Source organism: Diorhabda carinulata, chromosome 5, assembly GCF_026250575.1.
Source record: "Diorhabda carinulata isolate Delta chromosome 5, icDioCari1.1, whole genome shotgun sequence".
Taxonomy (NCBI): domain Eukaryota; kingdom Metazoa; phylum Arthropoda; class Insecta; order Coleoptera; family Chrysomelidae; genus Diorhabda; species Diorhabda carinulata.
In genome coordinates, this window is record NC_079464.1 from 6,622,571 (window position 1) to 6,649,269 (window position 26,699).

Sequence of the window (26,699 nt, forward strand, 5' to 3'; positions counted from 1 at the left end):
TTCTGATGTCATCAATGATTCTAGAGAAATGATAGCTAGGAAAGCCATGATGAAATAGACTATCGAACATCAAAGTAAGCATTTTGTAATTATCAGAATATCAAGCGCTCAAAAATATTATTTGTTTAGCTCCTAACTTTGTCATAAACTCATTATTTTGCCAATTTGAAATTTAATCTTCGTCAATGAGGGAAATCTATCTTAAAATGGAAATTTACTTACAGTAGAATAAAAGTAAATGATTTATTTTATGTTTGCAATAATTTTGCCAATAAAGTTTGGTTTTTAGATTGAACTGATAGCCTTGATTATTTTTTATTATCAGTTTGAATGAAATTTGTGAAGGATTAAAACATTACTATTTAATTTTTGAAACATAGCATACCGGTAGCACGCAAACATAAAGGGTAGGGGAGTGAGCCTGTTGCAGGGCCCGCAATCAAACGTGGGGGCCATGCCAGACCCACAACAAAACTTTGCGCTCGAATCGACATCTCTTCACGACGGATTTTGGTGATTGTCTTCTCTCTAACTACTGGTATTCCATATTCAAGTTGTTTGTATGAATCCATTTTCCATCCCGAGTAACAATGTGTCTAATAAACGATCATCTGTCAGCAGAGTAAGGAGTTGTTAACATAACTCTATTCGACAACTTATGAGACACCCTTAATAATTTTTTAATTGTTTTCATATGACTAGCGACAAAAACGATTTGCTACCAATCTTTGAAAACAAAGTTGAATAAGATATAGTTATCTTAGCAAAGTGTATGTCATTATTCCGTATCAACAGCAGATTCTGATTAAAATACTGACGAATCATCTGTACTTTGAACCATTATAACCAATTAGTTTATTCAGTTTTCTTTTTTAAAATAATTGATTACCTTTTGTAGTAGTAGTATTGTCGGAATAGCTATAATTAATCTCATCATTATATCGTTTATATTCAATTCCCAGATTATTAAAAGTTAAAAATATTGAAATAATAAGAACAGTTTTCCTGGTTTTTAGTTTCTAGTACGTGTATTGAATATTATCCCACGATCGAGTTGGATCTTACCTATATTAATTTTTGAAATAACATCACGATCTTATCGTTAATCGCGGAAGTGATGTACAGTTTCTATTATCATTTATAAGAATTCTTCAACTAATTATTTATTAATTCTTGAAATCATTAGATTGATGTACATGTTGCTTGATAACTATGTCAGTGCAGATTGTATCCATATTTTATTTGTTAACTGTGATTTCGGTTATTGCCATTGAAAATGAATTCTGTCGATATTCTTGTCCAGGACAAAAAGAGGTACACATGAATACCATTTGTATGAGGGAAGCACTGGTAAGTTATTCCTAATAACAGATTTTTTTTTAATTTTGATCATTTCTTTTTATATTGCTTATATAATCTAGCTAAAAGTAATTAAATATTGATTATTCTAACGAGAAATATCAGTTTCCATTTTATAATCTACAACTAGATACAAAAAAGCTAACAGAAAAATTAAAAAAATTACGTTATTAGGTTAATAAACAATAATATTAAAAATTCACGTGACAAATTATATTGTCGATGGCCGAAAATATGTTTTTAAAAAATTTATTAAACTCAAAATCACAATAATTTTATAGAGTTGAATGAACTAATGAGCCTGAGACCGCTAAAACGAAACGGATAATGGAGAATACAGAAATGAAAATAGCGAAGAATAGCGGGAAGAACACTAATGGATAGAGAAAGAAGTGAAAACATAAGACGAATATGCGGGATAGATAATATCAATGACTGGGTACTGGATAGAAAGATAAAATGGAATGAGCACATTGACCGCATGACGGAAGAACGAATTGTGAAGATATCAAGGGACAAATCACCAGCAGGACAAAGAAGCCTTGGAAGACCTAGGAAAAGATGGAGTGACAACCTCCCAGGTGACTGAGCAGAGGCAATGATCTGAAGAAAAACAGGCAATGATGCCTATACACAGCAAGAAGAAGAAGGATGAATGAGCTAAATTCATTAAAAAGTTATTTGCAACATTCGTATTTATAATGAAATAAATGCAGACAAAGTGTTTATGATATTTGATCCTATTGCGTTTTATTTAAATAATCTTCTGGAATTTTCGTCATTTACTCTAATATAGTTTCTTGAAGATTTATATCACTAACAACACAATTTTCAGGAGAGCGTCCATTTTACAATTCTATGGTACAATTGTTTTTCAATTTAAATGTTTCTTTGCAATAATATTTTTCTTCTAATGCCGGATATTCTTCTTTAATAAAATTAACTTCTTGACTTCTGGCCAAGTAAGGTTGAGGAGGGATAAATATTGTATGATTTTGGATTATTATTCAATTATTCAATAATATCAATCAATGTGATTAAACTCTGACAGTCCAGATTAATCCGTGAAATTGTACTATAAAATGTTATAAAATTATTCAGTTATTATTTTATTTTCTATCGAAATGTGAAATTTCTCTAAATTATCATAAAGTTTCTTTTGATGATTCCATAACGTCGTAATTGACTATAATGATCAATCAATTTTTTGTGTAATGATATTTGCAAATTAACTTCATCGTCCCAATATAAAGTTTCAAAAAGCCATTTATCTAATTTTCCTACTGCATTTATTAAACCTCTTTTTAATCTTGAATGTGCATAAATATTTTCTGATTTTTTATCTAAAGTATCAATCAAAATTTCTGTTCTACTCATTGATTGTTCAGCTAAATTATGATATACGAAATAGAATTTGTGGCGTTCGCTTGTGATAGACTATTTTTTAAACTATAATAATATTGTTTTAAATTGTCTGTCTATGAATATATTCTAAATCTATATAATATATGAATGTATGTTTCGTATAAATAAAGTTACTTGTTCCCAAATTGATAGCTAATAATAAATTATTTACATTTGTGATTTCTATGTCTTCCGTTTTAGTCTTCTTGTAAGTAGTATTAGTATTATTAGTATCGTTGCCAGTTTCATCTTTCTGTAACAAATTTTTGGTTTTAGTTCTAATTTTAAGTTTTCTAATTATATTTTTATGATAAGTTCCTTTATCTGTTTCTAGCAATATACCAGAGTCTTCTACAATTTCTGCCTTTTTGAATTTGGGTAATTTTTTATCTCTGAATTTTGTCTTAATATAAGCTATATCTTGGCTTGCGTAGGAAGGAAGATCATTTCTATTTTCATTTCCTTTATTTATTATTATTTTTTTAACATTAGAGTTTCTATCTTTATTTTTTTCATATAATAATTTTGATGTTTCTTTATGATTCTGAATATAATTTGATTCTATTAAATAGTCATCTAAATCAAAAGGATCAGCATTATTTATGTGGCCTTTAATAATTTCGAATGGTGTAACTTGTGTTATTGAATGAATGGAGTTATTATATGCCAATATTGAGTGTTTAATTGATTGATCAGGTGTTAAATTTTTATTAGTTTCTCTTAAACATCTAAAATTTTCGATTAAACTAGAATGGAATCGTTCCACACGTGAATTAGAATTACAATTTTTAGATGTGGTAAATGTAGTTCAATTTTGTGAAATTTGTAAAAATCTTGATGGTTCATCTTGAGGTTTCATTCACACTTGACATTAAATATGTCTGACCGTAACGAGAGAATGCGTCGATTATAGTTAAATATGAATTATTAGCTATTTTAAAAGTATCAATGTGTTCTATCAGCTTTTATTACCTCCTCGCTGGAAGAAAATTTACGACCTTTTAAACTTTTCTTCGGTTGAGGAACGAGATGATAGTCGGATGGAGCCAAATCTGGTGAATAAAGGGGAATTTTTGCATGGCAACATGAGATTTGTATGCAGGGGTATTGTCCTGATAAAACAAAACACCTTTGGATAGCTTTCCGCTTCTATTCTCCTTAATTTTCTCCCGTAGAGTGGTCAGTAATGTCAAAAAGTAATCTCCAGTTATTGTTCTACCCTTATCCAAAAAATCAATCATGATTATTCCATGGCAATCCCAAAAAACTGAAGCAAGAACTTTTCCAGCAGATTTTTGGACACGAAACTTCTTAGGTCTTGGAGAACCAAAGTGTTGCCATTCTATCAATTGTTGCTTTGTTTCTGGATCGTAGAAATATACCCAAGTCTCATCCAACAATTCGGTTTATGAAGTCTACATCGTTTTCATATCGAGCACAGATCGAACGCGATGCTTCTACCCTTGCACGCTTTTGGTCAACATTCAAACATTTGGAGAACCATTTGGCTGCAATTTTTCTCATGTCCAAATTGACGTGAAAAATATGATGAAAGCTTTCGTATAAAATATTCAGTGCTTCAGATATCCGTTTTCGCCCAATTGGACTGTCTGATAAAATCATGTCATGAACTGCATCGATATTTTTGGGGACTGACAAAGAAACTGGCGTTTCCGATCGCTCATCATCTTCATGGAAATTTTATCTCTTTTGGAGCTTACAGTCCAATTTTTCACGGTCGCATACGAAGGACATTGATCACCAAAGATATTAAGCATATCTTTGTCAATCTGCTTACCTATTAACTCTTTTAAAATAGGTACTTGATGATGGCTTGATACTCCAATTTTTCGATTTTCGCAATTTCTTTTAATTTATTGCGTAACCCGAAGTTTTTGAAATATCTCAAATGGTTATCGTTTTATTTTGGAAAAAATTTGTCAAGTCCTTCTTAGAAAACCCCTTATATATCATATAAATTACCCGAAAAAGTGAACAGCCATGAAATCAAGAGACTTATCTGCTGAATTTATGGCTACATTTGTAGTCGTAGTGACTCGTTTTAATACCTCAATTAAAGTTTAGCATAATTCGCATGCCCAAGAAGACTTGGATCACAAAGCCAAATGTCTAGATGTTATTGACCATTAACCGACAAAAAAACTATGGTCTTGGTCTTTTTTCCTGCCGTACAGTTCCTTTTTAAAGACGAATCTCGCTATTGCCTGTAGATACAAAATAGTCGAGTGAGGAAGACAGTGTTAATAGTTTAAGAAAGAGTCTAATGCCTACTCTTGACGTTATAATATTGGAGGTTACTGGATATTGTAGTAGATTTTTGTATTTGGATTCCATTATAGTCAACATGATTACCCCAGAGGTATCTTCAGAAAGAAGTGGAGCCATGCTAAGTACCATCAAACACTATGGAAGATAATGCTAAATAATCTATAGCTTTCATGGATCCAAATCACATCAACCATTTATCCTGCTTAAGTCTTGACCTAAGATATAATTAGTTGTCGATTTTTGAATATGCAGAATCTTAAGCTGAATTTTCTAGGTTTATAATTTTTATTTATCAATATATTGATCTACGATATCAATTTTTAGAGATGTGGAGGTGGGGTTACTTGTGGATCTGATTTTAAAGAACTTATTCTAACTAATGCTGAGAGACAATACATTCTAGATTGGCACAATTATTTGAGAAATAGAGTAGCAATGGGAAAGGAGCGTAGAGGGGGAGAACAACCATCTGCATCTAACATGAATACTTTAGTAAGTAGTTTATTTCTCTTTAGTTAGGGCTTCGTTTTAAAAACTGAGAATCTTTATACTGTATACTACCAAAAAATGTATATCTTATTTTGCGATATTTCGCGCTGAAACCTCTTTAATAAACCGTTCAAAATAGAGCATACAAAATGTTTTACGAGTATTCCAAAATCACCTCAGTTATTGTCAAGAAGTGAATGTCATTTTAAGCATTTAATTTAATCGTAAATGACTGAAAAATACATTTTTAACATTATGCGACATTATTATCTTCATTCTTCGTAAAGTTTCTCAATTATGATTGCACCAAATTTGAAAAAACTTCATACTGTGAATTGTCAATTTAAGAATAAAAATCGACCTGTTTCAGGTTTTTTTAACATAGTACATAACGCTAGAAATGAATTTATTCCATGCGGATGGACTGCAGTGTATATCATATGTTTGGAATAATTCCACTCAGAGACTTTTCCACTAAATTTGCTTCATTTTCTTCTGATTAGTAAAATAATATTTCACGATAAACTGTCGAGAATGCCGTCACTTCTTGCTGTCAATTTGTAAAATAAAAATATTTGTAGCGTGGAGCGCTTGTACATCCAATAAAGCTGCTGTTTCATTCGACGCCTTTTGGTAAGAAGCTTCATCGGATAACGAAGCAGTTTGATAATTTTTATATAGAATGAGTAATTGAACTGTATACGTTTTACCTGATATCTAAGTTTGAATAGGAGTTACATTCTTTGAACAATAATTGTGCTATTTCCGACGAATACATAAAAAAGTTCATGAAATAATTTCGGGTAACCGTGAAGTAGAGATGGCCAAGACCCAGAAGATATCAAAGGAACGTATTGGACATCCTGAATGAATATATGTGTATAGGAAAGTTTTTTGAACCTGTGGGTGTCGTGCGAGTTAAAAATTTTGTCAGCCTGACGTGATGAACCGAATCCAAAACGTTGAAAGAGGCAAAAGTCCGCTGGCAGTGTTACGCTAGCAGTATTTTGGGATGTAAATGGTATAATATTAATTGAATATCTTGAAAAGAGAAAAATCATGAACTATTACATAGTGTTGAAGGACAAAATCGAGAGAAACGGCCCCGTTGCATGAATTATCTACAATTATGCAGATTTACGTTTCCATTAATGCAAAAAATGGCCTCATTGCAAAACATAACATTATTATCGTTTTTATTGTAACATTTTTCCATTATTAGGTCTGCCAACTCTTCACGTCTATCAAAATCGTCATCTGACAACTCTTGAACCAACGTTACTTTGTATGGATGGAATTTATTATTGCGTAAAATTTTGTTTGCGAAATATTAATAACCCTGGATATTTGTCTAGTACTCAAGTGTGGATTGTCTTCTAACAGGACACAAACATTTAAAGATTTGTTTTCAGTTGATGCAGTTTTTTTTGCGCCCTGATTTGGATAAATCTTTTACTGAACTAGTTTCATTAAACTTTTTTACTAATTAACTGATGTACGAGTAGATCTTGTTATGGGATTTGGGTTAGGATATAAATTGTTAAAGGTTGATTTCACAGTAAAACTTAATAAACAAATTACAAATTGTGTCGAGTAACATTTGAACGAACAAGTTTTCAAGGACAAATCTACTCACCTGTTCATAACGGAGCGCAATATTTTTGTAATTTTATACGATTCCACAAGTAACACTGAAATAGTAGACATTGATTCACGTTTTTTGTATTATTATCGCGAATCGCGACAAAAAAAACTGTTTTTACTCGAACAAAACGGTCTAAAGAATACTTTTATTTTTCTACGGATGAAGTGTCAAGAATATCGTTTATTCTTATTGATTTTCAAAACCAGTTTGTAAAATATTCAGGCTTAATGAAGAAAGAATTGTTTCTTTACAGAAAGTATAGCTTCTGAGTTTTTTCTCTAATAATAATAGGGAAAACATATTCATTAGTTTTAATAATCGTTTTAATTTATGAGGAAAAAATTACTTCATTTAATGTGGGATTTTTGGATTGACAGATAATCAAATTTATTAATTTATACATTTCGAGATGTGATGGAAAATTTTTAAAACTCGTGTAAGCTCACATATTATACACATATTTAAAAAACCTTTCCAAACTCAAACTTTTAAACCATAAACTACCTGTAGGGCCGGTTCTTCCAAAAGCCTTGAGCCTATGGGAGCCCAAAAGCTCCAGTAGGCGCACGAATAAAAGGAAACAAATTTTTGAAAAAATATTTAGAAATATAAATGAACAGCATTTTTGTTTGATTGATTTAAGCAATCAGGCTAATAAAGCATACCAATTTTGAAGTTAAATAGAACAAATTATTGTAGGTGAAGTTAAATTACACACATCTCCAAAAGTCTTGGCCCCCTTGTAAAATTTTAAGTTTGCCTTTGGCACCTTATCATAAAAATATCGCAACAAAAATTATTTCCTTCTTAAATATATGAATTCTTGTGAAATAAATCAGATTTAACGATTTTACTTGACAGCGATTTCATTTAATTTTTGTTTGTGAGGCGGATAGTGTCCCTTTTCTAGGAAACTGGTAGCGTTGCGCGAAGACTGATCACAGGTCGCTCCGAGTTACATCAGAGAGGAAAGACCGTTACATAGCAAATTTCATCCGAAGATACCGATTTATAACGGCAACGGTCGTTCGAGGTCACTTTTTGCTAACATACCGAAGGGCAGTTACGAGAAGTACCATTAGAAGGGCAAGAAGACTTTAAAGGGTGCTTAGACTTCCACGACGACACATATCTACCCGTCTCCAATGGGCTCAAGTGCACAGGGATTAAATTTTACAACAATGGCGTAACGTTCCTACAAGTCCCGATTTGGTTTCTACATTGATAGTCTGCCGGAAGGGTTTGAAGAGACCCGGGTAGACAGAAATGACTCAATTTCACCAGAGATGTTGTTCCCTATCATGGCGTATTCGTGATGTGTATGTATGGTCGCCGTACACCACTTATTGTATGAATATGCCAGACCACGCACGGAAATAGTACAAAACATCTTAGAGGAAGGAGATACCCGAAGAATGAATTGTCCAGCAAATTCACCAGACATGAATCCTCTTGAACATGTATGAGATTATATTGGCAGAGCAATATCCAATCGATATTCATGGCAAATTATCATTGATCTATATTATTATCTATAATAGTTGCTTTCCAATTGCACGATCTGAGCATTTAATCAAGCACATAAGTGCACAAAAATTCCACCTGTGTGCGATCGAGAAGCTTTCGCTGATTTTGCAAATTACGCAAGGAACAGTTTATTATTAGAAAAAGCAAAAATAATTGTGTGGAGGCGAGAATACCGTGGAAAAATTAAGAAAAGTCGTGAAGAAAATAGAAAAATTCATCACCTGGATGAATCACGGATAAACGCTGGACGTACTAAGGATAAAGTTTGGATGAACTCTTCTGGACAATTCTCAAAGCTCGCATTCTTGGATGGACTTTCCACCGGGCTAAAAAGCCCATCAGATAGGTGGAATTTTAAAAATCTATACGAACTTTGATTTAGTGCCACCTGTTTGTTTATGTATGTGTGTAATCAAATTGTGTTGTCGCATTAGACAATGCTTCATATCACACGAGGAAACTTGAGAAAATTCGAACAATGGAAACAAGGAAAGCAGGTATTCAAGAACGGCTTACGCCCTACGACGATTTTGATGAAACGAAGGTTAAGGCAAAGTTTTTAGAAATTATAAAAATAAGTAGAACTCAACCGCTCTACCATTGTGAGCTCAATCCCATTGAGTTAATCTAAATTTTCTGACGTTAAAAATATTTTTCACTAATCTATTCAGAGAATTATACCTGATAAGTGAAAAAATGTATTCAACATGTCCAGGAAAAGTTTGAAATCAAAATGTGGAATATAGACATTTGCAAGTTGAGCCCCCATTATCTGATGAAGAATAAGAAAATGTGTTTATTGATGCAAAAAATGAAGATTTTATTTTAATGTTCCAATACATATATTTTTAAATGAATATAAACCATATTTTGGCCTTTCATTTTGAAATAATTATTGTGCATAATTATTTATAATTTATTTTATTAATCTGCTGTATGAAACCGGCAATTTATTCCTTAATGCGGTCCTGTTACATGCTTTAGCTGATCACGTGCACTATGCATGAATGTGTTTTGATTTTCTTTTTTTTTTTGAATAAATTGAGTATAAACGGTCACATTTATTTTGACAATAATAATTTGCAATTTATCCTACACACAATTTTCGAATAATAATTTTATTTTTTTTGCTTATTTAAATATTTTTTCATACTTTAGTACAGTGATAGCTAACAATTAAACAATAAAAACTTACCAGCACTTTAATAAACACTCACGATTTATTTTATGTTCGACATATTGTAATTATTTTCACACTGCAACTGTTAGGGCTTCCCTGATTTAGTAAATCATAAAATGCAGATGATTAATACAACATAATCAATTATTATGGATTGGTCTAAATAATTCCGACATATTATGTTGGTATGAATACAATTTATTTAATTAAATAAAAGATGTTTTTAATAACTTGGAATGTAGTTAGATAAGATAAAGTCTAATGTTAATGATTTCATTTATTAATTAAGATGTTTTAAAAATAAATTCATTTGTTTATTTAGAACCTGAGTATATAGTCCTGGGTCCCAGTGACAAATTTTTATTTATGATACTTCATCGTTGAAAATTTTTGAGCGGACGAAATGGGACAAATTTTTGGAGTTGGGGCATTATGATAGTGGGGGGTTTGCCTGTCCAGATGTTAATTTTTATACAAAAAAATTATAACCACATTGGTAATTTTATTTTAAAAAATAATTTTTAATCAAATAATTAGCGAAAAAATGTGTCAATTTTGGTGTATTCGACTGCCCATATGCCCCGTAAAAATTTTCCGACAAAGTTACCACGTTATTGCAAAAAATTTTCGTCATAGTTTCAGTGTGTAGTAATAAACTTTTTGCTTTAATAAATTTGACATATTTGGCGTGTCCGACACGTCAAGTGAACCATTTTTTTTCCACGACAAATTTTTTTCGCTAATTATACGATGAAAGCTATTGTTTAAAATGAAATCATCTATGTGGTAATAATTTTTTTTGCAAAAAATTGACAACTTTGTGTAACTTTGACAAGCAAACGCGCCAACTCCCAAATTTATCCAACTCCCCTAAATAAAAGATATAGAAAGTGGTAATTTTATACTTTCGCGTTTTTTCGCTCTAGAAAATCGAAAAATTTCCATGAATCTTCGTTTTTAAGGCGGATGTTCGAAAAAAATTATGGGAATAAAAAAATGACAACTGAGCTTTAAATGTTCATGAAAATGCACTCATTCACGTATAATTGTTGATAACTTTTTTCCAAATAATCAAATGAAGTTGTTATAATTTTTTTCATAATCTACACAAAAAAAAGAATAAATTTATAAACAAATTTATACAAAAATGTTAATTTATCATGTTTTTTCAATAAAAAATAATAACAAATTCTCTTAAAATTGACCTTTTCTCACATATAATCGTTTATACCTTTTTATCAAGTAATCATTAGTTATATGAACAAAAACATTTTTAAAATCACTTATTGTAATAAAGTGTACAATATTGTAAGTTAACTTATCTTACTAAGGTTGACTACTAGAGATAATAGATGAATAAACAAAGATTTTCCATTTTTTTTCCCAAAATGTTCGGTTCTTTGTTTGAATTAACAAAAAAATATATCAACTGCGTTTGATGCTTTGTAAAAAAGTTATGAACGATTGATTATATGCGAAGAAGTGCGTTTATGATCACTTTTAAAGTCATAAAACTTTATGAAATCTTCAAGTGAGATTTTTCCCATATTTTTTTTCATAAATCTGCCGTTAAAACGAAGATTTGAGAAAAATTCATTGAAATCGGATGATTTTTCGATTTTCTAGAGCCAAAAAACGAAGGGACTGTGAAAGTATGAAATTACCCAAAAAGTTTAACGTTGTGGTTATAAATAAAAAAATTGTCGTTGGGCCCAAGAATTAAAATTCATTTAAAAATCGAATGGAATACAGCTTAACGAGAAGAACTGTATTTATCAAAATCATAGTTTTTGATACAGTGTGCTTTTAAAGTAACGTACTGTGCTAACATTTCAATATCTATTGACTTTACAAGAAAAATATTGAATACAACTTGATATAGGCCATTTATATTAATTAGAAGTGTAAAGGGGTCACAATCACTCCAAAATAACTTCTTAACAACAACAAATATTAACAACCATCAAGTTGCTGTAATTCAACATTTGATAGTTCTAAAGGGACAGATTTTTGAAATTACTATTTTCACGATAGTTATTTATGTAACAAGTGAGTAAAGTAGCATTTTTTCGACGAATGTGAATATTGTCAAATGTCACAATCACATGTCGACAAAAGGCGTTCACCGACGAATTGCATACAATATTTTCCTACTAACTAAAATTTTATCAAACTACAGAAGTTTAATGGTAATTTTCCTCTTAAAAAATATTATATATGTATTGATATATTTTGAACATTTCAATCAAGATAAGAATAAGTTAACAAAACAATAGACGGATTTTGTTATTAAATTTCTTCGGCATGTAAAAATTCCCCCTAAAAATAATGTCATCAGAGCGAATTTTTTCCTATTATCATTAGTGAAAGGTAATTATTTATTGTAAAGAAGATCTTTGGATTGATTCAATGACGGCTAGGGTACCTTAAAGTTGAATATGGTTTTATTTTGGGGATAACCATGACACTGGAACTGGGCTAGGTTCACTATGTGCCGATGATGATATTTATTAAATGAAAAAGTGTTTGGCTGAAACAATGCTTTGTTGGGTGACAAATAATATACTATAGTTGCGGCTGTATTATTTCATACCGTTATCTATTTGGTTAATAAATTAAGTCATCAAGTTAGACGGAAATCGTAGAAAACCTATAACACCTGCAAGTTTGAAATTTGGGTTTCACATAATAGCGATAGGAGAATCTTCGCGATAGGCTAGAAATGTTATTTAAGAAGAGAGAAGATCTAGAAGTATTGAGGGTCAATCCAGGAGACACTGGAATAGAGTTTGAATATCTGTAATAGTTCGTTGGTGTTGTTTTGTACCAAATCAACTACAAACACTCACAATTATACTGTCTGACGCGCGTTTCGATAACCAAGTTATCGTCTTCAGTATCTGGAGGTAAACTGAGTTTTTGAAGACGATAAGTTGGTTATCGAAACGCGTGTTATCATAATTGTTGGTGTAGTGAAAGTATAAACAGTGTGTTCACAGTTGAATTGTCCGATTTGATGGTACGAATGACGTATCGGGCTTGCAGGGGTTACATCTATATTGATATGTCTATATTGATAATTTGTTTTGACAATATTTGCTCAATATAAAAAGGGCCGTTTAAAAAGGAATTTGGGCGCAGCAATTTGTTTTCTATTTAATTACAGATCGGAGGAAACTTGTATACATAAAAAGTATGATATTGGGTGGGGTTGATTCGAAACCACTTTCAAATGAAAAAGAGATTCTTTAAAAGTTAAGAATAACAATTTTTATGATGAGAGTTAACGATCATAATACAATTTGAGATGAGGTAACTCATTTATTTAATGATATGTATACAAATCATAACCAATCGAAGATCGTTAAGTTCTAATAAACTTTTTGCACTCTTTTTATTATGAAATCTTTGTCAAAACTTTCATATTTGGTACACTTCTGAGTGCGTTTCAATTTTTTTGTTACTGAATCCTTTTGTTTCGAATTCAAATGCATACTTCTTTGTGAATTTCAACTTTTTGTATTATAGTTGTAAAAAAAAGAAATGATATACTCAAAAACACGACATCTACTGATTCAATGATTTAGAATATTTGTTTCAGGTTTATAATAAGGAACTGGAATTTATGGCGCAATGTTGGATCAACGAATGTCACGAATCTATTTTAGTTCATGACAAATGTAGAAGAACTAGTAAGTAATTGATATAACACTAATTTTCTAGCAAACCGGTTAAAGATATGAGGGATTAGAACTAATAAATGAAAGTATATTAAGGCAGTTTTTTTATAAACGTACTTAAAGCAGATATCCAAATTTTCCTATTCTAAATTTGTAAATACATGACACAAATTGCATTCATTTCAGTGACAATAGAATTTTTTAGTTATAACCTTGATGAATAGACATCAAGGTAACATTTTCATACTTGCTTAAAGACTAATCACAGTAAAGGCCTGAAAAATAACCTAAACTATCTATCAACATACTGGCCTACGAACGTCAACAAGATTCCAAATCTGGTAGACTTTGCTATAATAAGTGAAATAGATGACATCTACAGTGTAATAGAGTCAAACTTCGATTCAACGTCAGACCATAGTCCAAAAATAGTAACTATAAGTACACATTTAATACGGAGAACAATACTTAAACTAACAACTAAAGAAACAAACTGGAATGCTTTCCAAAATCTAATACATACGTTAGTTTAGATATCAGAATAAAAGAGAATCGAGATATTGAGCGAGCTGTAGACTATCTAACAAAAATTATACAACGGGCTGAGAAGCAAAAAAACAACGCCTAAAAAGTGTACAAGAGAACTATAAAATTCCCTTTCATATAAGAGAACATGTAGCAAAAAAAAGGAGCGTGATTTATATGGCAACACAATAAAAATCCTCCCAGACTCATGTTTCCATTTGGAAAGCTACAAAAAACTTGAACGACCGACAGTAAGCCACTCACCTTTGCTAAAATCAGATATGACATGGGCTCGTACAAACTTAGAAAAATCCACAGCTTTTGCAGAACACACTGTAAATGTATTCTCAGCTCCAGATAATAAAAACGATATAAAAATATAAAAAGTTATCTTAAATCACCATGTCAATTATTTCTAACTTTGATGATATTTACCCCGTCAGAGGTTCGACAACAAATAAAATTTCTAAATCGCAAGAAAGAACCTGGGTATGATCTAATAACAGGGGAACTACTACAGAAGCTACGAGCTGTAAGACCCAGGTAGCAATCATTAAGGGTAGTCGATATTTTGGGTCTTCCAGTTCTTTGTGTTTCGGCAACAGTTTCAGTTACCTTAAACCGATTTTGCATCTTCTGAATAACACTTCAAATTTCTTCTTAGTGTTAGTAAAATTAAATCTTTAAACATTTTGGAAAGCCGTTGAATATTTATATACAAATAGAAATAAGCAAATCAGGATTCAAAATGCTTATAGCAGACTAGAAAAAAAATCAAATGATAATTTTTCCAATAAGAACAAATTAATTAAGAACAAATTAACAAAAATTCGATTTTCTTTTTGAATAAGTGTTATTAAGCATTGATATGATCAAATCGTCATTTTCGATGCTTGAACAAATACTTTTATCTATGAATTCGTATCAAATGCAAAATGGACACCATGATCAATAGTTACTTATCTAATAAAGTAGTTTCATAATTTTTTTGTGTCTATTATACCAGTTATTTCGAAGAATCCATTCTTCATTGTCTGATTAGGAATATTTGAAAAGATGTTAGACCGGTAGATTCAGAAGAAGCTGAGAATGAAATATTGTAGATAAAATTAAAATGGGATGAATATAAAAACCCGAATGGTTCCAAAACTGAATCAAGGATATAATACTTCAACAACATTACCATGTTGTACATTAAATAAATTTCATTCTTAATTTATTTTGTATCTTTGAATGCCTTATAATGAACAAATGAATTTAAACAACATCTAACACTTCTGTATAATAATAACACCAGGAAGTTGATCTGAACTTCAAGATAAATGTTAAAATTATAATAATTATTAGTGATGGGTATGATATTAAGACAGATACTCAATTATTTTGTGAAAATACCTTGGAATTATCTTTCTAAGATGATATTTTATACATTCATACTTTAATTATAACTTAATTGTTTTTTATGTTAGTTATTAAAAACAATTAATATGTGGGATACAGAAGAAAAAAGTAATTGATATATAGATAAGAAATAATCAAGTTTATGTGAATGTCTCACGAAAATATTGAAAGTATATTGAAAAATGATAACAAAATCCAATACAGTTTTAAAAGAATTAAACCTGGAAGCCAAACTAGAACCTTCTTCGAACAAATTAAGTTTACAATTTTATCTTAAAGGCAAAAGTCACACCAACCAATTAGTCGACCGGAACCAAGCTCACTAATCCATCTTCTGCATTCTATTTGTTCATCCAGGAAGCTGTTGGAACTTTCGATTGGCGGCGTATAAAGACAGAAATATTGGTATCACAACGTCTTGGAAGTGATTAACATCTCTTACTTTTAAGTGGTGGTTAAACATAAAATTAAAAACTCACAATCTACCTTGAACAGATGGAAAAGAAAGGTACAAGTATCAAAGGTGCTGCCTGTCGAAAAATGACAGGAATTAGTAACTGTCTCATATCAATCCTCGAGAGAGCTACTCGTTAGTTGTAATAGGGCTTTAGGATATGGATTTTACTGAAAGTCACGATACTCCCATAAATTGTATTTTTCTAATAAAAATCGAATTATTGGAACTGCAGATAAATCAATAAATAAAGTGCGATACACAATCTAAAATACCTATATGTTGACATACGCGAATCCATATTCAAATTTTTGCTCGTCTCTAACTAGTAATGAACAATTCAATATGTTGCTGAAACTTTTTAGTTCATCATCTGAACTTGATACTATTGATACAAACAGTCTGCAGGAACATACCTATTAATTTTACTTCTGTATTTACTAAATTTAGGTGTAATAGATAATTGTTTTCGTCTGTTTCGAATAATATGGAAAATGAAACAAATAGAATTGTCTAGCCAATATGAGCTTAATTGAAATGACACAAGGACAAGGTTGAAAGATATCAAAATTACGTTCATAATATTGTTAAACATTTAAAAGTTAGTTTAGGAATTTATGTAAACATATAATCGATATAATTAAACAAAGCGTGAATTGATTACTATTAGGCACAAGAGAAGGAAACCAAAGAAAAATGGTTGAAAGTAGTTTGAAGGATAACCGAATTGGAATGCAAAAGTACAGAATCGCAACCTATGAAAAAAATTGTTAAATTAGTTGAAGACCTATGAGAAAATGAAAATAACGCATGGGCCTTAAACGGAATTATATACGCGTTTACAAAATGTGAGAAAAACATGGATATCGTAGATATATTTTCATCTTATACTCTACCTATACTGGGCGTATTTCTACTGCTACTTCATTCAAAATTCACCACACTAAATAAAATTCTTTAATTAAAACCTTCTGCTAGTTTATACTTTCTTCAATTCGACTATCTGGTCGTTTGGAATACTATTCTAAAACTGTTTCCAATCTTCAGTCTTTCATATGTGGTCAAATTTTTTATATTCACCAAAAATATTCAATTAGACAAAGGTAGCTTCGAAGCCTACACAAGCTAAAACTCGAGAACGGCTAGACCGATTTAGCTAACTTTCATCTTAAATTATTAGTGGAAGGTTTAAAAGGTGAATCACAAATTAAATTTCTGAATGCAACCATAATATTCGACATTTGACAACCAACAAATATGTCGATCCATCCTTTATGGCGATCGATACCTCAGAAAAAGAGCGCATCCTTCTATCTTGGTGAGTGAGAACTTTTTCTTTACTTCGGTGATAGTGACATTTTAAGATGTGCCCTTTTTTGTTGATCTTTGATGATAGTGAGACTTCTCTGCTAATATGTGAGTATTTTTGCACCAAGATAAAGCTGCAAATGTGTTTGCTAAGCAGTTGTCAGACATTGGAAATAATGAAGTCGCAATGGAAACCTTGACCGTATTCCTCACATGACCTACAGATTTCCATCACATCACAGACTCCAAAGAGGAGCTTATTAAGCGTGTTTTCCCAGATATAGCTCAACAGTTGAAAAACCATAATTGGTTGGATGAACGAGAAATATTGGCGGCGAAAAATAAAGATGTCGAGGATGCGACCATTCAGAATTTTCTTTCGGGACAGTTGGCTTCCTTCAAATATATCGACACCGTTATGAACCAGGATGACGTAGTGAACTATCCCACGGAGCTTTTAAATTCACTGGATTACCACCTCATAATTTGCAGTTAAAAGTATCAACCTCGACTGTACAAGGAAACAAGACTGGCTGTCGAAAAGGTGAGGAATAACTCCATCCAATAAGGCAACCATCATAAAGGAAAAATATAAAGGAGTGGATGTATTGATAGCGATGATTCCAACGGATTTATCATTCGATTTTAAACGTTTACATACAATTTCCGGTAAGTCTGGCCTTTGCGATGACCATAAATAAATCGTAAGACCAGTCATAGGAAATTTGGGAAACAACTAGGAGTTTCCCTGTTTCGCGCAAGGACAATTATACGTCGCGTGTTCGCGCCTCTGAAAACCGTCAACTTTGTTTATTTACGCCCCATAGAACAAAAAATATAGTTTATTAGAAAGCTTTAAATTTATTAACTGACTGTATCATAACTGTGTGTGTCTGTCAATGTCAAATTGAAATCTTATAACTAGCCAGTATTTCAAGAAAATTCCGTTTTGTAAGTAAGCAACATCATGTGTAATTAATCGAAAATAATAAAACTTTTTTTTTATTTGTTTTGATAAAAAACGTTTCTTTTTGTTAGTGTTAAATGTAAATTATTCGATAGGGAGATAATCCTGAGATGTATATTACTGTTAAACAATCTTCAACAACAGCATCGACAAAATTGTAAAATGTGGAATTGCCTTTTTATTCAGTTTCAATCAACAGTATAGTCGTATAGTGGAACACTAAGCACATTAATAATCTTGTACCTTCCACGAGAAATGTGTCAAATTGAGATCCACATCTACTTTTACTATAAAACTCAAAATAAATTCTCAATGCAGCTTGGAATGTGTCTCATAATTTAAGCTGCAGTAAAAACATAGTTTATAAAACTTGATGATTAAATATAAATAATTAGATCTTGAAGTTAGTTAGTTAGAATAATTATCGATCTCTCGCTTGATAATCTTGAGAATATAAGCAGATTTAGAAGATAATGAGTATTAAGACTTAAAATTTTTATTACTGGAGGCTAAAACAAAAATATCATTATCGATTATCTTCCAATTTCATTTTAATCATTATTTTGTAGTCTACTTCAGTATAGTGACTCACCTGTGGCCTCAGAATTGTCATTATTTCGAATCCAACTTTGTCTATTTGCCATTTCAATAATTGTTGAATTAACTACAGAAACTAAACACAACTGAAAACATATACCTTCAGAATAAATCGATTAGATATCAGCAGTGAGGAAATTGATGAGTATGCATTATGATAATAAATCGTACTAAATTTTAACATTCCATTACTAATGATAGTCTTCAAATAGCTTAGGAAATGAATTAATATATTGAGATGTCAAACTTATTCATTATTTCAATAATATTTGGAGTAATATATAGTTATTTGTAATAAAATGAGCGTAATTATATTATTTTTTCAAAAATATTTTTTTTTACAAGAAAATGTTCTATTATTTGAGGTAATTCAAACTGAACTGGAGAAATACTGAAAATGATTGGTGCATATATATATAAATTCTATGCAGTTCTCATCGTTCAGATTTTCTTCATCCATACATCCATGATAATCTTGGTTTTCCTCTCTTTCTGTTCTCCCTTTTGCTTATACCTCATCCTCTCCACGTGATCATACCAAATCAATTGCTCTTACTCAATATATTCTGAGATAGAAATAGATAATTTTGCATCGTTCGAAAAATAGATAAATTCCAAAAAATTGTGTCGAATTATTTAAGAAATTCCGATCAGTATGAATCGAACAAAAAAGATTGCCTCAAAAATGAAAATTTCATCAAACAATATCATGAACAGTTGCGAAAGTATTGCTGCGGAATGTGATGTAAACGTTTTGAAGACGATCAGAAGAATATTGAACAAGAATAAGTACATCGTTTATCAAAAGCTTATAACATCATCTTGACAGGCTGCAGTCTGCTTGCCAGAATATAGACCACAACTGGAATTTTGTCTTCCAACATTATACTTTGAAATCTTATCTTGTGAAAAGAAATGCTACCATATTTTTCAAAGGGAAAAGGGAAAAGGGAAAAGGGAAAAGGGAAAAGGGAAAAGGGAAAAGGGAAAAGGGAAAAGGGAAAAGGGAAAAGGGAAAAGGGAAAAGGGAAAAGGGAAAAGGGAAAAGGGAAAAGGGAAAAAGGAAAAGGAAAAAAAGTCTTAAATTTTGTCGTTAGGATATTCCAGCATGATGTCAGTAGAGGGTCATTATCCTGGTTTGAAGAATGTAATATGGAACTAATGGAGTAGCCTTCTTATTCCACCGGATCTGATAGATTACGTACGGGAATTTACCACAATAAATGTACTTAAAAAGAAAATACAGAATATCTGAATCAAGATTGAATTGTACTTTAACTATAGGTGATTTACCTTTAATGTTTTCCTAAAATGAATCATGACAGTTGTTTCTTGTGATAGAATTATTAAAAATAAAACTTGTAGATCTGATTGTCAAGATTACATAACACATATTTTTGGTGACATAATTCTTCAAATATATTAATTCAATTTTTGATAAAATATTTTCGTTGCAGAGAAGTTTTCATGGGTTGGACAAAATTTGGCTTACGTAGGAAGTACTGCCCCGAATGAATTAAGCAATAGAGGATCAATGATCAAAAAATTAATACTGGGTTGGTACGACGAAGTGGCATTATTTAACAAAACCTGGGTTTCCGATCACCAAGAAAGGTAATAACCCAATGAGAGTTCGTGGTTATGAGACGTTAAGCACATAGACCTCCTCATAGACCTATAGTGCCCCACTTGGAACTACAAAAGGCCGATGTCATTGGAAAAGCTGATCAGAAAAACTATGAAGTTCAAATATATTCTAACCCTATTTGTTTGAGCGATGGGCATACACATACAAAAAACCAGTTATTAGCCGTATTTTGGGCCATTTGAGTGGAGCTGTTTGATAAGGAAGGCAGAAGATTCATTCTTTTGTGCGTTAACTTCTCTCATGTCAGGTATTTCCTTCCGCCTTCGTTTTGAGAACAGACTACACACATACGCGCTAGCTACACTTCAGTTGGTAAATTTTAAAGAAATTAGTTGAAAAAAATTTTTTTTCTTAAGTTAGATTCGATTTTTTGTTTTCGTTAATTGTCTTGTCTTCAAAAATTAGTACTATATCTATATTATGTATGAATACTTCTTGGACTAAGCACTCATCGAGATCTGGAGGATCCTCAATCCACTACATTTCCAAAGACTTCTTCATCTACTGGTAGTTTCCTATTCCTGGTCCATCAATAAATTTAAGAACAGTCTTTTCGTTTTATCCATTATACTTCCAGATTCTATAGTGTGTGTTAAAAGCTGAGACTTGGTTACATTTCTACAATCATGAATCACAATTGGGATACAAAAGATATTTTGCTCTTGGAATTTCTCATTGTCTTGCGAGCAGACCACTCAGAGATATGATAGTTACTTTTCAAGTTACAAAGTGGTTGATAATACAAAAATTAGTTTTACTAGAAAAATTGAGTTCATTTTTTTTCCTCTTTCGCTATGTTGGAATCTATATAGCGTGTACTACGTCTCTATTATATACGCTTGATTGAGTAACTGACTACTTTTCCAAGGACATTCTAAGAAACTAGCAGCTCCTTTATACCATTCAATTAATTCTACTTGTTTAATCTTTCTGTTTTATTAATTACGTTCCTGGATATCAATTACTGATATTCCTTAGTGTCTATTAAAAGATTTTAATTTTCTCTATCGCCACGTTTCGGAATTAAAACAAAGAGCATCTGGATACAAAATATATTTTGGTTTTTGATTACCTCCATTTTGCTTTAACAATAAATGCCGAGCATTATTTGTATATTTCGAATGAATCAAATGTTAAAGTTCGTGAAAATAGACCTAGTACACACAAGAAAAAAATTAGTTTTCATAAAGATCACGCATCTTTTCACACTCACGCTCGAGAAACTCAAAATATAGACTGTTGCAATATTCACTTTATTACCTGACTTATCAAATCACAAAGAATTATTGTCGAAGTACAATTTGTTGCCTATGATAGATTAATCAATCCTGAATAAAGGATACCTTGAAAAAAAGGGATTTGTGGATGTTATTAACAAAAAAGTTTGCTCAAAGGTTTTGTTCACATTTTTGATAGTCTTATTACTGCTAGCGATATCAAAGGTTTCATTTGAAAAGAAACTGAAACAATGTTTCTATAAAACATGGTCCATTGTGAATGATCTAAGAAATGAGGCCTATCCATTTCCTTAACAGTCAATTATCCCCTTATTGACTCTATGTTTCATGTTTGTTATATTATCTTCCTCTTCCAATTGGTTTCATCCAATTACTATTATTTTGCTTAAAAAATTATCCACCCGAAAGGAAAGGAAGACAACGGATTACTCAGTTCCTCAAATGAGGTTTTTGGTCGCAAACCAATGTTTCTGAAAAAGTGAAAGTTTCTGTGAGGGCGGTCGTACACAGTTCCTTAAGAATAGAATAGAAACATTAGACAACCTCCTCATAAAAATGGAAAACGATAGACTTTCGCCAAATATCAAAAGAACCTCCTAGTACTTGTTAGTAAAGGGCTTATATTCTAAGTATCCTTAAAATCCGACGTTGACTGGGCAGTTTTTTAGAAGTAAACTATTATATCAATGATTATCTCAATATCTGCTAAAAATTAGTAACAAAACCAGACGATTTATCATCTAGATGAGGTCAGAACTAAGTGTGAATAAAATATAAGCAGACAAGGACATTAACTTATAGTTAAGTCTTTCCACTGGACTAAAACATCATTCCAGTGAATATAGATGTTTCATTATCCTACACATGGAATGAATTAGTTTTATCGGTGATGGCTTTGGTGATTACTATCACCGCATAAATGCAAAACTTGTTGATGATTGATTCTAAAAGTATGAAGCAGGTTGTATGTTTTATTGCAAAAATGATTATCGAGGGTTGTTTGCAAAAATCTACTCTGAACAGCAGTTTTTGAGTTTTCAAAATTAAAATTTCAATGCAAATGGAAATAGGCGACAAAGAGGTCCAAGCAATTAATTCGTCAAGAAAGAAATAAAATCAAAAACATTCTCTAGCATGGAATAAAGGACTAAAATCTACGGGTCAATTTTTATTTAAAATTTCCAAAGAACTGAACTTATCCACATCCTTAACAGTTTATTATACCTTATTGAGTCGCATCTCCGATCAGTTCAGGGATTTCTTCAAAAAATTCTGGCTCTTCCTTCCTTATTCATATTTTAATTCGTTTGCCTAATTCGTAAGTACGGTTATCCACTTAAGAACGTGGAGCACGATCTTTACCTAACTACTCCACGTTCAGAATTAGTTGAGTGCTGCAAAAAAATGCACAATCATTTGCCAATTGAAATCAAATTGATACCATCTTTTCCCGCATTTCCCAATAATTTGAGGGCATTTTTACTATTCAAACGACTTCTATTCTGATAGTAATATTTAATTCCGGGCATGTTGCATACTGATTTAATTTTTATTTATTTTTATTACTATTACCTATAATTTTGTAACTCATTGTGGTTGTCTTCTGTATATTGAAATTTTATTTTATTCAGTTATTTTTATGTTTGTTTTTTATTTTTTACAAACTTTTATCTACAAATTGTAAAAATTTTTTAACAATAAAACATTTCTGTCTCTCTCTTTATCTCACACAGAATATTTCTAGAAATTCTGATGTGATTTTCATGTTCTAATGGTAACAAACTCAGACTGACGCGATTTATGATTTTACAAAGTTTTAATTACTGTAGAAAATGAATTTCAAATACCAGCTAATCGGGACACATGAAGTGAAGTATATGACAAGCAATGTATGACATAAACAGAGCCGCCAACAACTCAGAACGAAAAACTGCAGCTTTCCAGCCGCTACAAAAATAGCCGTAGAGTCGGGATTCTTCAACAACTTATTTATTTTCATCTTTATTTTCACCTGTGACTTATTATTATATTATAATTCAACTCAGACGTGTCAGTAAGGTGTTTATTGCATATACAAAAATATCTGTAGGTATTATATAAAAAATTTTGGTCAATTACTTTTTTTTAGATTAGTAAATATAGGACATTATACTGCAATGATCTGGGCGGATACCAAAAACGTAGGATGTGGTATGTCTTACTACTCTTATAAGGAAAGTAATAAGACTTGGTATATCCTTAAATTGGGATGTAATTATGGCCCTGGTGGTAACTATTTAGGACGACCGTTGTACAAAATTGGAAAACCAGCTACGAAATGCACGGGAAGAAAAGTTAACAGAAGATTCCCTGGATTATGTGGAGTTGATATATCTGTTAATCAAACGAAGGGCTATGAAAACATATTGTTCAATTTTCGTGTTTGAGAATAGTTAGGACTTTGGTATTAGTCGAGTGCATTTCATTATAGGAATAATATACTTTTATTTAAATAAAATAAAATGTATATTTATTTTGGTCGTATTTATTATTTTCCTCTTTATTTTTGAACATATACAAACTTCCGTGCATAGAAATCGGGCCACAAAAAGCCGCACAAGTTGTTGCTAAATAATTTCTTTAGTTTTTCAGCTAATTCAGCTTTATGAAATTTCAGTTCATTACTCGTTGCTTTCAATTAACATTATTTTATATACTTACGAATACGATTTTATACCAAAATATATAGATACCAGTGTCTTTAATAGGAGAAAGGTTGTTCTTAAACGAGTTATTGGTGATGTTCATAATTTTCAAAGTATTCTCCAAAGGTACTATCTCTTTTTCGGCAGTTTTTATCTTTTTGTCCATTTCATCACCTTCTGTTTGAAGGAAGAATTTATCCTGGGTATTTTTTATTTTCAAATGCGTTACGGATATCTTCCTAAGCCGGTTAACGCCATATGGTATTTTTTTAGGTATTACTTCTCTTTAAATCATTGTAAGAATTTACTAACCCGACACTGTACCGTAATAATTTTGGTTATGAGTATTTTTCAATGAAAAACTTTCACACCCGTATTGTTCATTTTTTTTTTTCGAAATCCAGATGAAAAAATATAATGACGATAAGATTTGTATTACGGTATTCTCAATTAAAATTTATAAACAAGTACTGAAAGTTCAAGTTGATAACTTCGTTATAAATAAAAACGATTCATTCCTATCAACTTTACATCACTAAGTTATTCCAATTATGTAATACTGTGAAAACTCATATATAGATGATTTGAATTATTTCAAAAGCTGGTTGCGAAAGAAAAAAGAATTAAATACACAAATGATAAGCGTTCTTTAGTGCTTGTTGGTACTATATTTTAATATTTTATATATATTCAAGCAGAAACTATCTCTCGTACTATAAAAGTTACTAATTATTTTCTAAAATTCCCTAGTTTCAATGAAAAACTATCCCTAGTACCAAAAAAATTTGGAATTATTGTTAAAATCTCCAAAATTATAAAATAAAACCCACTCTTGTACTATAATTTATTCATTTTTTTTGAAAATCCTGAAAATTGGCGGTAATCGACAAAAAAGAAGAATTGACAAATGATAAGCGTTCCCTAGTTCCTCAGATTCAGACGATTAAATTCGATAGCATTACATAGTAACGTGGAAAGTGAGGACAGATGTATGACTGTTACTACTGAAACGTAAGATAAAGAAGATGGCGATGAAGACCAGGCAACAAACAAATCTCCTAATTCACTTACTGAAGTATTAATAAAACGATCTTGATACACCAAATGTACGTTCTTATTCTAGTACATCTTCAGGCAAAAAGAAAATCGAGAAAAAATTGAGTGACTTAGTGGATATAATGAAATCGAATACTCTTATCAGGTCTCAGATCCAACCTTCACATCAAACTGCAGTACAAACTACCAGATGATGCATTTTTTAAGCCAAAACTTTAAAAAAACTTTCCCACAATGAACAAGTTCGTCTATAAATCGGCAAGTAACTTGGTGTTTGAAGCCGAATTGAGAAAGATACCACCAGACATACAACCACAAGTTGTCGCCATATACACATTATTTGCCCCACATTGATGAACAATCTCAAACCAATACTTATGTTTCAGAAAATACTTAAGAAAGTCCCCTTTCCAATACATTAATCAATTTTAAAATGTCAATTTACTTTTTCAATAATAATATTATGTCCAGTTTTATGATAATTTTAGACTTGGTTGTATTCACGAAAATATAATATTGTATTTATTAAAAGCCGTTCCTCTGGAGATATTGCATCTCCTTGTATTTTGCTTCTTTAATTTACTTTCTAGTAAATTGTAAGCCAAGTCAAATCACTTGGTCAACCTGATATATATTTTACACCTGTCATAGTGCTAATTTCGGGTCATAGAACATGATATTCTCCACATTCGTGCCTACGTTGGTTTATTGGATGAACCCAGTACTCCCTGGTTTCATATTGTAGCACAAGCAATGATGAAGTAACCGCAACCATTTTCTCTTCTTCATCCAACCAATCCATACCTTCTTGTAGATGCTCCATTATATTATAAGCTCCGGACGATTGTGAATGTGTATTGTATGAACGTGAAGGTCGAGGATACTACTTCACCAGTTTAAAAACATCAAAATGTCAGCTAGGACACACACACACACACACACACACACACAAATGTGTCCTTAGCTTAACTCGCCGCATCGGTAGGTTTGATTGGGACTTTAATAAATTAATATCCACTCAATTTACGAATGTATCCTCTTTGTGTGTAACTAGGTAACTAAATGGGATGCAGAAAATTGCTGATATTAAATTTTTTATGAATAGATCGAATTTCATATGAATGTGCTCTTTAAAAAATGTAAATACACTTAGTCATACGCATCGCTGCTGAAATTGCATTTTTATTTGATAAACAGACGTAGTTTTGCTACGAATGGAATAAATGGATATGTATTCACATCATTTTT

General features: G+C 31.3%; 2 protein-coding genes across 8 annotated transcripts in view; one reads left to right on the forward strand and one right to left on the reverse strand.

Annotated features, from left to right (window-relative positions):
• LOC130894031 (organic cation transporter protein) overlaps positions 1-18,930 on the reverse strand; it is a 31,690-nt gene extending 12,760 nt beyond the window's left edge. The window contains exon 1 of one of the 6 annotated variants that reach the window (XM_057800549.1): positions 18,821-18,872. In XM_057800549.1, the coding sequence (XP_057656532.1) occupies positions 18,821-18,872 (52 nt within the window). Of the gene's footprint in view, positions 1-2,935; positions 3,007-7,177; positions 7,356-9,908; positions 9,914-18,820 lie in introns of those variants that run through there. The other 5 variants (XM_057800548.1, XM_057800552.1, XM_057800553.1 and 2 more) reach the window with 5 other exon arrangements.
• Positions 915-24,217, forward strand: LOC130894033 (venom allergen 5-like). Of its 2 annotated transcripts, XM_057800556.1 has the most exons (5): positions 915-1,350; positions 5,377-5,544; positions 13,495-13,585; positions 20,283-20,439; positions 23,840-24,217. In XM_057800556.1, exons 1-5 carry the CDS (start codon positions 1,213-1,215, stop codon positions 24,135-24,137), a joined length of 852 nt encoding a protein of 283 aa, XP_057656539.1. In that variant the 5' UTR covers positions 915-1,212; the 3' UTR covers positions 24,138-24,217. The 2 variants fall into 2 exon arrangements, with proteins under 2 accessions (XP_057656539.1, XP_057656540.1); XM_057800557.1 differs by lacking the exon at positions 5,377-5,544.
• Positions 24,218-26,699: the final 2,482 nt, after the last annotated feature.